General features: G+C 42.7%; 1 protein-coding gene across 3 annotated transcripts in view; it reads right to left on the reverse strand.

Moving 5' to 3' along the window:
* Positions 1-5,377: 5,377 nt before the first annotated feature.
* The window catches only part of Agtr1a (angiotensin II receptor, type 1a), a 51,641-nt gene continuing 41,872 nt past the window's right edge, over positions 5,378-15,146 (reverse strand). For 2 of the 3 annotated variants that reach the window (XM_087589757.1, XM_087589756.1), the window contains one exon: positions 5,378-7,354. In XM_087589757.1, the coding sequence (XP_087445883.1) occupies positions 6,223-7,302 (1,080 nt within the window). In that variant the 5' untranslated portion in view covers positions 7,303-7,354 and the 3' untranslated portion in view covers positions 5,378-6,222. The remainder of the gene's footprint in view (positions 7,355-15,146) is intronic. The other variant, NM_030985.4, reaches the window with a different exon arrangement.

Here is a 15,146-nt window from a genome sequence, read left to right on the forward strand (position 1 = left end):
TGGCTAATGCACAGCACATCTGCCCAGGTATCTCTGTCCTCTCTGATGAATCTTAGAGACTTTCTTGCTTCAGACGGACATCGGCCTGATTTTAAATCTGCTGCTTTGGAAGTTCGAAGCCTATTTGTTTATTTCTGGAAAACCATTATTTGGTAACTGTGTGTACCCATATGACGTAAGAACACTTCGTTGCACTTGGAAAAGTATTTCTGTGAGCTCTAACCCAATTCACAAGTCGATTCAGTCAGAATCTCTATTTCATCCTGTTTCATTTCTTGAAAGGAACTTTATCGACAGGGAAAGAATCAAGAACTAGGCCCAGAGGCATATATGAGTCAATGCCATTGGGACTCTTGAAACTGAGTAACTGTAATAAAAAAAAAACTTGCTTTAAGTAGTCTCAAAATTCATATAATTTATCATTTAAATGTACATCTCACCTTAATACATAAATAATTTCTTATAAGGCTGATAAAGGGTAAGTCTTGGGGTTTTTCGACACATAGGAATTTTTCTATCCAAAGCTTTCTTGTGTGTGAATGACAAAATTAAATATTACTGAAGCTACACAAACTCATTCCAAGTTACTAATTCTGGTTCTTTCCGGTCATGGAAATTCACTTCCTAACCTCACTATATGATTTCTTAAGCAGGATGAATTGGTTTGACATTTTCTACTGGCTTGGACATGGAGGAATATTGTGTTTGCTTTTTCTGAGATCAAAAGGACTAATAGGCTGCTGGGTCTAGTGGGGATGGCTGGCTGTGTCTTTGGACTGTCAGATGGTGTGGGCACTCATTTCCTCCCTTATGACTCCACGCTTCAAATTAGATTTATTATAGTCAATATTTTGCCACTATGCTACCTCAGGGGATATAGATCTCAGCTACAATAATTTAAAATAGCTGGTATTGTCAGACTCCCGGTTTCATTTGGTAGCAGGCCCTTCTATAGCTCTTCCCCTTTGGGACACACACTCTCGTGAATATCTAGGTGCTTGTTGGCTAGAAGGTAGCACAGAAAAGAGGTCAGTCCTCATCGCCTTCCTTCATTTGGACCTAAACCAAAGGGCTGCAGAGTTTGATGAGAGGACTCTTATTGGATGGCAATGAATGATGTGCTAGACAATAAGAAGGGTAATTCTTATCAATCACAGTCCCACCTGTAGATCTTAGTCACAGATCTTAGAGCCCTAGTCCCTTGGGTATTGGGCTGTTGAGATAGTGCAGTGGGTAAAGGTGTTTGCCAGCAAGCCTAAGGATCTGAGTTCAAAACCCCAAACGTACATAATGGAAGGAGATAACTTATTCCTGCAAATTATCCTCTGACCTCCACATACACACTCTGGCAAATACATGCGTGGCTAGCCACAGATATTAACACAGTAAGTAAATAATGTAATACTGTTTAAAACCATGAATGTTGGTTTTATCATTTGCCATACATAAAGACACAGGTGGGTATCAGACCTAGGTAGATTCAAGGACTCAGGTGTGACCTTAGCTCTCTTGTCATCTCTGTTAATATCATTCTAATGCATGGGAGACATTGCAGCTAGTAGGTTCCAAAGTTGTATCTCACAAATTCTACATTTTCCTAATGTACAACCTATTCCATTTGGCAATTTGTAAATTACTTGGAGAGAGAAAAACTTATCTACAAGGAAGTCACACAAAGCAAATGAGTCTTAAATGATCTAATTCCCAGAGTTCTTATAGACACACACACACACACACACACACACACATATATATATACATATATACATATACACACATATATATATATACATATATACATACACACATATACATATATACATACACACACATATATACATACACACACATATATATACATACACACACACATATATATATGTATATATATATATGTAAGACTCAGACTTCTGTAAGAAACTGATGAAGAGACAGATTTGAGCTGCTGTTCATCCTCAAATATACTTTCATAACTTTAAGCATTTATTAGGAAAGAAATAAAGAAAATATAGCACTTGTGTGGAAACCTTAGTTTGACTGCCTTGCTTAAGGATAAACTTCTTCAGGATCCATAATCTATCATAATTAGCATTAAATGTACATTATATATAATAGATATAGAGAGATTATAGATATAAATAGATAGATATAGATAGATAGATGATAGATAGATAGATAGATAGATAGATAGATAGATAGATAGATAGAGATATATTAACTCCAGTTAATGTATTCATGTCCCTAGGAACTATCTGGGACGCTCACCATATTTACTCTGTAAGCATGGATGTTTACTACAGAATGCTTCCTTGGATACCCATACAGGTTGCAGAAGGATGTGTTCCTTGTAGTAGCTTTGTCCTCCACTCCCTCCATACCTGTTTTGATTGTCCTTATAAAAGTACCAATGGATCACGCCAAACCTGTACCCATTTTGCAGCCTAGGGATGGAGTTGGTAGAAAAATGGCTCATTCTAAAGCAGTCCTGCCTTTAGATGGCATGAAAAAAATGTTCATTCAAGGAGGAAGTGGACAGTGCAAAAGTCTACTGCGCAGGTAGAAAAAAGTGGATGCACTTCTACATTCTGGTTTTTGCAATCATAAAGGAAGTAGGAGCCCTATGCCTACTAAATAACATCCTACCACTGAGCCAGACCCAACCAGCAAATGCATAATGATCATGAAAAAAAGTTGAAAAATTAAAAATTTGAAAATTCAACACTGATCAGTGGTTGGAATATTATTTCCTCATTCATTTACATTTAGGCTTCTAATCTCCTTTGTGCCTCTTGAATTAAAGGGATGTTTTCCTATTATACAACCTGTAATATTTAAAATTTGTACAGCTGTGCCATGACCGTACCATTGTTTATACTTTATAGCTCTCCCTGATATTTTGGCTTCCTCTTCTTCCTGTTGGTCTAGGCCTAAATCCAGCATGGCCCTGGGTTCCCAGACATCTGTGTGGTCCTCCTATGAGGTCTGGATCATAGTGTGAGGCAGTGACTGGCTGTCTCCATCCTCCTATCCCCTCCTCTGACTTTCTTCTCATTTTGTTCTATGCCTCCAGGATCTTCTCCTCCATACACATCTGGAATTCCCTAGGCACATTTCTTCCACTTCTCTTGTCACCTGCTTGATCCTGCTTTCTCTTCCCTTGAGCCTCAGTTTGGTGTTTTATTGGGGGAAATGCAGCAGTATATAAAGTTATGAAACTGAAAATACATTGTGCAAAAACTCTGAGCTCTTTCACAGCTTGTCAATCAAACTACTCTTACCTTACAAACCATAGAAAGGCCTGTTACGCCCTAGAAGCTGTGTGTTACATAACTCTCGAGTCCCAACACAGACTAGGTACACATTAGTAATTTACTGGATTGATCAATAAGTGAATTATTAACCAAAAAGATGGATTTGTTCATGGAGAAATAAGACTTGGGAACTGTAGCTCCTACATTTCATGGAGCACCTGAAATCTTTATGGGGCATCTTTGGGTTTTGTACACTTAGAAGATATTCCAAAGACAAGTAGTGTACTTACTTTAAATATGTTCACAAAAGATAAATCATGGCCTCTCATCTAAGATGAAGTAGAATTTAATGTTTGGAGAAATCTGTATCAGTGACTTTTCTGTTGCTGTGATAAGACACCAGGGCCAAGGCAGCTTACAGAAGAAAAGGCTTATTTGAGGGCTTGGAGTTCTAAAGCGTAAGAGTCCATAACCAACGAGGGACGTGGGGGCAGACAGGAAGACATGGTTTTGGAGCAGCAGCCCACATCTCTGCCTATAACTAGGAGGTAGAGAGAGCGACTTGAAGTGGCTTGAGTCTTCTGAAACCTCAAAGCCCACTCCCATTGACATAGAGCTTCAGCAAGGCCACACCTCCTAATCTCTTCCCCCTCCACCCCCAGATAGCCGCCAACTGGGAGCCAAGTATTTCAGTGCCTGAGACCTGTGAGAGATACCTCTTTCAAAGTACCATACAATCTTTTTGGGGGGGGAAAGAAATAAGTGCCTGCATTGTGTTAATGAAGTTTAAAATAAAACAAGAAAAATTTAATATGAAGCACATGTAACCACATTTATTTCCAAGAACACAACTTAAGCTGGTGGAGGTTTGGCCCTGTCCACGATGTCTCTGAATGACCTCTTTGCGCACAGCATCTATTGGCTACTTTACATATGACCCCTGTGCCCACAGCATCTATCAGCTGGTCTCCACACTGCTCAGTCCTTTGCACACAGTTTATTGCAACAGAATGGACGCCTCAGCATCCCTGGGGTGAGACAGTGTAAGCTTTCTGGTGACTAGGCAGCCGCCCCATGGCAATATTCTGGTCTAGTTTGTTTCCTGTTCTAGCCTACAGCACCTGGGTTCTTAGAGGAAGTGAACTCCTCTCCACTGAGCTTGCCATGAGCTACAGCTAAACATAGCTGGTAGCGTATATAAGTTGTGTTATACTTTCTGGAAAACGTGCTCTTACATATTGGGAATACGAAAAACGTTTATAACCATATTCTCAGTTCTGCTTCTTCTTGGAGTTTATCAGATTTGTGTGCTTGATCAGCTCAGGGTGACTTCTAGTGCCCAAAGTATTTTTAGAAGAATGGTAAATGCTCCAATTTGGTGATTCCCTAATGTTATCAGGTGTGCTTGTGTTTTTTAACAGTACTGGAATGTTTGAGGAAATACATTGAATGGTATACTAAGTACTCTGCAATGACACTGAGGGACAAGCCTATATACAGAATTGTATATACATTATGGCTCTAACACCATAATTTACATATGTATGTATGTATAGTGAGTATGAAAACTTGATCCCCAGTTGGTGGCTGGGCAGGACTGGGGGATTAGTAAGTCTGACATACCTGGTGAAGCACATGTATCTGTCACTGGGGTGGGCTTTGAGGTTGCAGAAGACATGAGGCCTTACAAGTCACCCTCTGCTTCCTACTTATGGGCTAAAATACTAAAATGGAGTATTTTTGCACTGAAGAACTAAATATGACTATTGCTTTGTGTTTTCCAGAGCTTCTATATTTCCTGCAATTACCATGCATGTAACTAGATGTAACCAAAACTTATGAGTAAAAAAAAGTATTAATTTAATGTTAATAGCAATGAAAATGTTTTTGCTGTTATATGAATAACTAAAAAAATTAAAAATGTTGTATCTTCCCTACATTGTGGGGTACAAGCTGGCCTTCATGATTTTTTCAACAGTGGGATATAAAACCTATATCTAACCATATTAAACTATCAACCAGATCAAACTTGAAGTAAAAATGCATTATTGTAATTTTGTATTTTTACTTCTATCCATGTCATTGTAAAAATAGATAGGCTTCTATTTTAAATAATGAAGATTAGATACATTACAATAAAATTACTTTATTTAGAGGTAAACATACATTGCCAAAATTTCATCAAATGACAGTTTAGAGATAAAGATGTTCACGTATGTGGAGAATATATATTTTTAGAGAGCAAGGCAGACTGTATGGAATATAGTGTATTCACCTCTGACTGTGTACATTTCTCAGATGCGAAATAACGCAGATGTACCTAGTATGTCACGTTATTAAAGCAGTGTGACTTTGATGTGTGGACTTGGGTAACACTGCTACATAAGTACACCACTGGCTAGCATTGTCTGGGGACAGTACATGTTTCTAAAACACTGGCTGAATTTTACAAAGGAGTCCTGAAACTTGATAACTACAGATTAGCAAATCTTTGCACGATAGGTGTAGTAACAGTGACAAGTGGGTCTCCACTGCTAATGACTACAGGGACAACAAAGGTTCCTTGCCCTTTGGGAGTTGAACAGAACAAGTGACCTTGATTTCCATCTCTTGTTTCTTGCCTAAATATTTAGCATGGGCCACATACCTACGTGTGGAAATCAAAAGGAACATAGCAAAGGGAGACTGATGAGATTGCATTTCTGCCAGCGAACTGTTTTCCAGACCCACCAATCCATCCAGCTCCTGACTCTTCCTTTGGCTAGCCATCATCTATTAATGCAAGACGGCTTTGCTTGGTTACTCCTTCAAAGTCTTCTCTCAGAGTTTTAGTCATTATCTACAGTCTGATGAGCGCATTTTCTGCTTAGATCCTGAGGCAGGGTGAATGGTCCTTTGGTCGTAAGCCATTTAGTCAGAGGCTGCCCTGGCTTCTGTCAGGGCATTACATTGCCAGTGTGCTTTGAACCTGTCACTCCACCTCAAAACAAGACGCAGGCTTTTTGGCCGATGAGCTCATGTTATCCGAAGGCCGGTAAGAAAGCGTGCTCATTTTCGTAGACAGGCTTGAGTGGGACTTGGCCTTTGGGGGAATATATTTCAGGAGCTGGAGGAAATACTTTTTAAATTTCTTCCCCAGAAAGCCGTAGAACAGAGGGTTCAGGCAGTTGTTAAAATACGCTATGCAGATGGTGATGGGCATGGCAGTGTCCACGATGTCAGAAATTTTACAGTCATGGATGACGCCCAGCTGAATCAGCACATCCAGGAAAGTGAATATTTGGTGGGGGACCCAGGAAAAGAAGAAGAAAAGCACAATCGCCATAATTATCCTAAAGATGTCATCGTTTCTTGGTTTGTTCTTTTGAATTTCATAAGCCTTCTTTAGAGCTTTCCAAATAAGGGTATAGCTGGTGAGAATGATAAGGAAAGGGAACAAGAAGCCCAGAATATTCTTGGTAAGGCCCAGCCCTATGGGGAGCGTCGAATTCCGAGACTCATAATGAAACGCGCACACTGTGATATTGGTGTTCTCGATGAAGTATACATTTCGGTGGATGACAGCTGGCAAACTGGCCAAGCCAGCCATCAGCCAGATGATGATGCAGGTGACTTTGGCCACCAGCATCGTGCGGCGAAGGCGAGACTTCATTGGGTGGACGATGGCCAGGTAGCGGTCGATGCTGAGACACGTGAGAAGGAACACACTGGCGTAGAGGTTGAAGCTCACGCTGGCCGAAGCGATCTTACATAGGTGATTGCCGAAGGGCCAGCGGTACTCCATAGCGGTATAGACTGCCCACAGGGGCAAAGTCAGCAAAAAGCATAAGTCAGCCAAGGCGAGATTGAGAAGAAAGACGCTGGCCACAGTCTTCAGCTTCATGTAAAAGTAAATGACAATCACCACCAAGCTGTTTCCAAATATTCCCACCACAAAGATGATGCTGTAGAGGGTAGGGATCATGACAAATATGTAACTGTGCCTGCCAGCCTTGGGGCAGTCATCTTGGATTCTTTTGATACCATCTTCAGCAGAAGAGTTAAGGGCCATTTTGTTTTTCTGGGTTGAGTTGGTCTCAGACACTATTCGAAATCCACTTGACCTGGAAAAAAACAAAAATCCAAAGAACATTAAAAAGTTAAAAATTATAAGTTCCGATTGTAAATAAGCAAATTTCATTTTCCACCACAAATCTAGTGGTTCTACTTTACGCTTTGGAAAAAACTTTAGACCATATTTTCCGAAGAAACCTTGTGAGCTGATAAAATCTACGGCGGCCCACTTTTCTAGAGCATGTGCCTACGTAGTGTTAAGTGGCCAATCAGACATCAGCAAGCTTGAAGATCCTAGAATGATGGACCCCCTCCTTTATAATCGTATTGACCTTGTGATTCTTAGTGCAGGTGGTCAACCTGACATGATGCAGGTGCACCAAGTAAGTGACTAGCCTCTGGGTACGTCTGAGGGATGGTCTAGACTAAGTTCATTGAGGTAAGGAGATTGTGGTACTGTTGTGGGCTCTGTTCCACAAACTGGTGTCACAGACTGAGAAGAGAAAAGTTTGCTAGCGTCAGCATCCCCCTGATGTGGATACAGTGTAACAGCTCTCTATCGTTCTGTCCCACACAGCCACGCCTCCCTCCTCAGAGCAGCCTGTTCTTCGAACCGGAAGTTCTTTCCTTCCTTCTCAGGTCTCATATTAAAATAACAAGTCTAGCAGCTGCTACAGGTCCCTATATACTAAGGAGATCGTATCACAAGTGATCCTTCCTGGAATTTGAAGTGCCTGTCAAAGAGGAAAGTCTGTCAAAAGGTGAAGAGGAGGACGGGGCAACACAGCTGCCTCACCTGAAGTTTCCAACAGCACATGAGAAGGAAGAAGGTAGAGACACAGGTTCTGTCTGAGCGCCATTATGGGAACTCTATTGCTGCCTGAGAAAGCAGAGCTGTTTCATAGTTTATTTATTTTTTTTTATTTTTCTTCCAATCTTTAAAATACCTGGTTTCTTCAATCCAAGGACCAGTAACTGAGTCACACAGTCTAAGAAGAGACGTGACTTTCTAAACTATCCAAAAGACTGTGAACCCACAAAAACATACTGTTGTCTCCTACTGTGAGAGTTAGTCTGAATGGGGTCTGAAGCATAGCTCGGTTGGTAAAGTTTTGCTCTGCAACCAAAAGGATTTGAGTGTGGATCCTCAGAACTGTGCCTTTCATCCCAGCGATGGCAAGATGGGAGGGAAAGACTGGGAGAACCCTGGATGCTCACAAGTCCAGCCGGCCTGGCACACAGCAGAAAAAACAACAGAGACCTTGTCTTGAAGCATGGTAGAAGGTGAGGACCAACCACCAAGGTTGCCTTCTATACCCCCCCCACACAGAGAGAGAGAGAGAGAGAGAGAGAGAGAGAGAGAGAGAGAGAGAGAGAGAGAGAGAATCCAAATGGGCCAGTTGGTCACCTGATAGGAAACCATTCCTCAAAAACACAATATGCCCCTGAAACTTCAAGAATTATCATATACATATACATATATACCATATACACCATATACACCATTACACCATATACAGACACACACACACACACACACACACACACACACACACACACACACACACACACATAATCAAGGCAGGTTAAGAAGATGGGAGAAACTGCTACCTCATTGAAATATGTCCTTGTGCACCCAAGAAGTCCCTCTTAGATGCAGTCATTTAGGACCCTCACTTGTAAGTCTATTGCTTTCTGAGTTCCAGGTCACAGCATGTTCTCTTCTCTTACCCTTTCTGGATGTTGTCCAGCATCCCAAGGCTGCTGGTCCTGACACTCGGGACATCCTTCCTCTCTGAAGTCCCCTAGGGTATGGGAAGGTCTCCAGATCTTTATTGCTGAACCTGCTGCCTGCTTCTTTGACTCTTAACCTTTAAAACCACCACCTCTCTCTTAGCTACTTCTTCCTCCCCGAAGCTTCTGTGATCTCTGCCAAACTTCTAGCTCGTCTGTCCAGTTGTTTTTTCTCAAACCATAATAAAACTGTCCTTCTGAGTCCATTTTCAATTTCCCTTGTATATGAGAGTAAGAACCCACAAATGAGACCGTGTATGTGTTCCCCAGTTACAGTGGTAAGAAATGGAAGCGTGGTCCTACTTGAGTGTGTCTGCAGATAAAAAACAAAAACAGAAACAAATAGAAAACAAAGAGTTGAAAATACAAACTAAAATACAGAAAATACTGCTACAAAGTCAAAAAAAGAAATTAATTTCTCAGAGTAACTTGAAAGTCGTTTCCAATATGATCTAATTAATTAATCTGTATCTTAGATGTTCAACAACTTATTTCACTTCACATCTTTATTTGAGAATAAAAGATGTAAGGTTAAAGATTATTTGTTTTTGTTTTTACTCTCATATATTTGGAGTGGGAAACAGAGAGAGGTAGAGCGGGCTGGGGTAGAGAAAGAAAGGAGAGAGAAGGGGAGAGCAATGGAGGGAGGGGGAGAAGAGAGAGAGAAGGAATGAATAGAAGACAGGGAAAGATTCCTTTTGCTCTGTAGCTTTTTCCTCTAGGCATTAAATAATCATCTCATAAGTCTTGGTGCAGAGAGAACCTTTGCCAAGGCAAAGAACTAAGCAGAACAATTCAGTGATAGCTTTGTCACAGCAACGGTGTTACTACTCCATGACAGAAAAAGAAAAGGATCCTAGAACCCTGATCAGACACTGCTTTCTCCTGCCTGCCACACTGCAAGGCTGTAGGAGACCCTTGAGTATGGAAGTGGGGGTTAATGGAAGGGGGACCTGAAGGTACAGCCACATGACATCTTCACTCTTCTGGCTGTGGTGTCACGTTGCAGCTGGTTGTCATTGGTGCCCTGGCAAGTAAGCCATCATCCGCACTCCATGCCCAATTAACACGAGTAGATAATCTTTGTATTTCTCCAGGAAAAAAAAATCAAGGGCAGATTTTTAGGTGACCTATTTTTAGCCTTCCCTCCATAGGTGAAGTTACTGTCCCTAGCTGAGTGGTTGGTTTCTTGCCCCATTATTGTTACAGTAGCCCTGATTAGGGCTTGGTGGGGACAATTAGGAAAAGCTGTTTCTCAGGCCTCAGTGGAGGCCTAACATTCCAAGCAATCCCAAAACAAAACAAAACAAAAATGCTAATGCTGTGGGAAGGTCAGTCACCTGGACAAGTCCTGAAAGCAGGACCACCCCCCCACCTCCCCCAAAGAATGCAGATCTGCTAGAAGCTTAAAGAGACAGGAGTAACTTTTTATCTCTTGACTGAGAGGATGTGAGTTTTCTTCAGCCTTCTGACCTTCTGAGGCAGCCCAGGAGAGACTGGAGATCTGTTGGGTCTATCTCTCTGAGTCCTGACTCCAACGGGCATATGCTTGCCTTTTGCTCTTCTGCCTTTCTTTTGGGTGCTAGTCAGAACTCACATAGACTTTACCTGTGCCCTGGGCCTCTTCAGTCTCTCAGAAGCCTCCTCCTCCCACTTCTACAATGGCACTTCTTGTCTGTCACTTCAGCTGACCCTCATGCTCACCCAGATAGCATGGCCATCTTCAATTTCTGCTCCTGTAACTGGCCTATCTGGTGGGAATGAACATATTCTAAAGAAATGCTGTACGCTTCTCTCTTTGGCTAGCGGACTATTGCAAGAAAAACAGAACTTAAATTACAATTTCCCCCAGGTATGTCCTGCTGTGAGAGGAAGAAGCTGAAGACCACTTGTGTCCTGGAGAAAGACTTCCCATACAGTAGAGACTTGGGACTGAGACAGCAGTGGGCATGGGGCCACACCCTGGGCATACGCATCTCTTGTTTCGTATTAAAGTCTACTCTCAGGTCAAAGCCCTGAAGATGGACTCCAGAAGAGTCGCTGGATCTTTGTCCCTGTGGCTTCCTTGAATGAATCCCCTTTTCTGCTTTAGTTTGGCTCCTTTAATTGACTTACTGAGGATAAATGGCTGAACTTCGCTTGTTGGACACAAGCTCTGACCCCCTAAAACCAGTAACCATTGTGAGAAACTGTAGGGTGTTGGTTTTTGTTTCTCTATTAAAGATGGCCAGCCCACCGAGGGCTAATATTCTTTGTTAACCTCTCTCAGCTTGAGGAACTCTTATATATTTGTCTGTTTGCCCAAGTTCTGGATACCGGGCATTCCTGAGACTTGACTCTATCACACCCTTCCCCTTTGCTCCAATTCTGAATTATCCAATTGTGTCAGTTTATTAGGTCAAGCTCCCACCAAGGAGGTGACACACAGTCACCCCGAGATAGGATAAACACTATATGAACTCCCCCCACCCCTGTGCCCTCGATCACTTGGTTTGGATTGTTAAAACCTTTTTCAAAAATAAATTGCTTTGCCAAGTAACTTTCTCTTTGTTCCTGTGTCCCTTTGTCCAACAGTAGGAATATAGGGCTATTCTTTTCCAACCCACACCCACCTGTGACTCCATAATAAACTCTTCCTGTGTCATCTGGGAACTTCGCTTCTTTCAGTTCTCAGAACCCAGAAGCCACTGACTCAGGGCAGCTTTTGGTGGCCATCAAATTCCCAGGCCACTGGGCTCCAAGAAAGACTCCTTTGTCCTAAAAAGATGCCCCAACATTCCTATTTCATTTCCTCGTCCCTCTCACGCAGCCTATACACCCCGAACCCTTTCCTTCTGTCCCTTGCAGAGGCATTTGTATCCACACACATTGTCCGCTCTGCGTGTCCCATTCTCTGAGAAGTTTTCCCAACCTCTCTATGTAGCTTTGGAACGTTGGCTATAGCTCTTGACACTTAAATCATCTTGACATATTTGTTTTCCCCACTGCTCTGCCAGCTGCTTGAGGAGAGGCCTGTTCTGAATCATCTTGTTTACTACTGTAAGCCCTGTGATAGTCCAGAGGGGGCAGATGATAAACGTCTCTTCAGTGAGAGAGCGTGCTATCAGGGAACACAGAGTCCGCTCTGCAGGGTCGTACACTCAAATGTGAAAACAGACTCAGAAGGAACCTAGAGGGCAATTTTATTAGAGGATGAGAGAAAAACAACCATGCACACACAACCTTGGAAGCTTCTGGGAGACAGAAGCCAGAAACATGAGGATAGAAAGTCATGGGTTTTGGGTTAGAGTCAAACAAGCAGACGGGGTCGGCAAGGAAACCCACAGAGAGCTTCCTGGGGTAAAGGGCATCAGAGAAATGGCAGGACAAGCATTTTAGGGTCATCACTAGTATCTGAAACAGGACCCAAAAAGAGAAAAATGAAGACCTCGTGTTCAGTGCAAGACCTCCAAGTTTAGGGCAGGTTTAACCCAGAGAGTCTGCACCCACAAAAGAGGGGTTTCTGAGCTACGTTTCTCATTGTGAGGATAATTTCTCCATTCATCTTACTATGTCTTCAGATGTATTTCTTTGAGATTATGGAAAGGACAGATTTTTCTTTTATGGTCCAGTCTATTTGGTATGCTGTATGCTTGCTTGCTTGTTTGCTGGCTTGTTTGCTTGCTTGCTTGCTTGATTGATTGATTGATTTACATTCCAGCATTTGCCCCCCACCCCCCTCCGTCTTCCCTCCCACAATTCCTCATCCCACTCCTCCTCCCCATTGCCTCCAAAAGAGCACTCCCCTCTACAGTCCTTCCCCTTCCCTGGAGCCTCAAGTCTCTCTAGGATTAGGCTCATCTTCTTCCACTGAGGCCAGATCAGTCCTCTGCTACATACATGCCAGGGGTCGGGGATGGGGGCCTCAGACCAGCTTGTGTATGCTCCCTGGTTGGGAGCTCCCTGGGGTCCTGGTTAGTTGAAACTGTTGGTCTTCCTATGGGGTTACCCCTTGCTTCAGCTTCTTCAATCCTTCCCCTAATTCAATCATATAATAATTCAGTACAATGGTTAGGTATAAGAATCTGCATCTGTCTCAATCAGCTGCTGGTAGGGCCTCTCAGAGAACAGTCATGCTAATCTGTAAGCACATCATAGCATCAGAAATAGTGTCAGGTCTTGCTGCCCCACCCCGGACCCCCATGAGATGGATCCCAAGTTGAGGTGGTCATTGGACCAACTTTCCTTCTGTCTCTTCTCCATTTTTGTCCCTGCAGTTCTCTTAGACAGGCACAATACCTCTTGTACCTTCACAGACTCCTCCTGTTTTAGGTTAGGGAATTGTTCTTCCTCAATTTTTTTTCTTTCTTTCTGTGGTTTTGACCTAGATTTCTTCCCCTTTCTCCATTCCTACTATTCTTAGATTTGCTCTATTTATTGTGTCTTACCTTTCCTGTTTTGTGCCTGGATTTTTTTCAGTTCTCATTTTCCTTGACCAAAGCATCCATTTCTTCTACCGTGTCTTCAATGACTGAGATTCCTCTTCTATGTCTTCATGCACACATGACTTCCTCAATTTTTCATTTCCAGTTTTACCTCACTTTGTGTTTTTATTTAGCAATTCTATTTCTACTTTCATGTCTTGAACTGTTTTCTTCCCTTTATTCCACTGTTTGTGTGTTCATAGACTTCATTAATGGATATGTTCACATCATCTTTAAGTTCCTTGAACAAACTTATGATGTCTACTTTGAAGTCCTTATCTTGTGCTTCAGCGCATATTGCATTTCTCAGGGCCGGCTGTGGTAGGATGCTGGCTTCTGCTGGGGACATGTCTTGGGTGCTGGTAAATCTGTTTTTTGGGGGGTTGGTGTCCAGGCCATCTAGAGTAGGGATTATTTGGCTCCTTGGTTTCTGTTGACCTCTCTGGACCTTAGGAAAGTGCTAACTATGGATTACCTGGGAAGAAATGCTTCTTGTGTCCCTGACAGGTGAGACTACTGGGAGACCAAGTAGATTGTTTCTAGGTGTTCCAGGGTAACTCAAAGGAATGGGGATGAGCTAAAGGAAGGAACTGGAAAGTTGAGTCCACTGCAAGGTTTGGTGAAGTCGCCAGGAACACTGGCAGAGTGGGAGGACTGGTTCCTGCAGGTAGTCTACTACAGGGCTGGAGAGGAGACTGGGGAATTTGTGGTGGAGGACAAGAAGAAGAGTGGGGATCATATAACTGATTCTAGACCGGTATGGCTGCTGAGTTTCCAGGTGGACTAGCTATTAGTTGTTGACACACCTCTGTGTGGTATCAGAGGGTCTAGAAGGAGGTGCTGAGAGGGTCCACAGGAGGAAGGAAAGATGAGTCTGCCTGGAGGTTATGGAGGGAGGGAGGGAGGGAGGGAGGGGGAGAGAAAGAGAGAGAGAGAGAGAGAGAGAGAGAGAGAGAGAGAGAGAGAGAGAGAGAGAGAGCGCCACAAGTGGTCTGCTACAGGTTTGGGAATGAGACTTAGGAAATTGCACGAGAGGACAAGAAAGGGAGTGGGAATCACTTTCCTGATTCCCAGGCTGGCACAATCAGTGGGTTCCCAAGTAGAAAGTACCACCAGGTTTTGATGGCTGGTACTAAGGAATGGAAAGGGGCTAGAAAGGGGTACTGGGAGGTCCCACAGGAAGGACACAGCTGGAATAGCCAGCAGCTGGGCAGAGTCCCCAGGGAGTGAAGTCCTGGAACAGACAGATTTTTGAGGGATGTTTTCCTGTCCAAATAATTAGATAGGCCCTTTATTATTATTATTATTATTATTATTATTATTATTATTATTATTATTAACTCTTGAGGGAGGACTAGCTATGTCTTTGTAGGGTCTTTTTGACAGCTTAGAAAGTCATGTCTCTCCATGAACCTGCTACCTTCCTCCTGTTCATATTCCATTTTAATCTTCGAGACAGGCAGTTGTGCTGTCCCCTCCCTGGATGGCATGCCAGATTCTAAGGAGGGTCTGTTGTGATACTGTTCTCTTCCCTAAAACCAGTGTGTTACAGAGACATGTAAGATAGGACCAAAGGGGGGTTGTA

The sequence above is a fragment of the Rattus norvegicus genome, chromosome 17 (genome assembly GCF_021556685.1).
Source record: "Rattus norvegicus strain SHRSP/BbbUtx chromosome 17, alternate assembly SHRSP_T2T, whole genome shotgun sequence".
Lineage (NCBI taxonomy): Eukaryota > Metazoa > Chordata > Mammalia > Rodentia > Muridae > Rattus > Rattus norvegicus.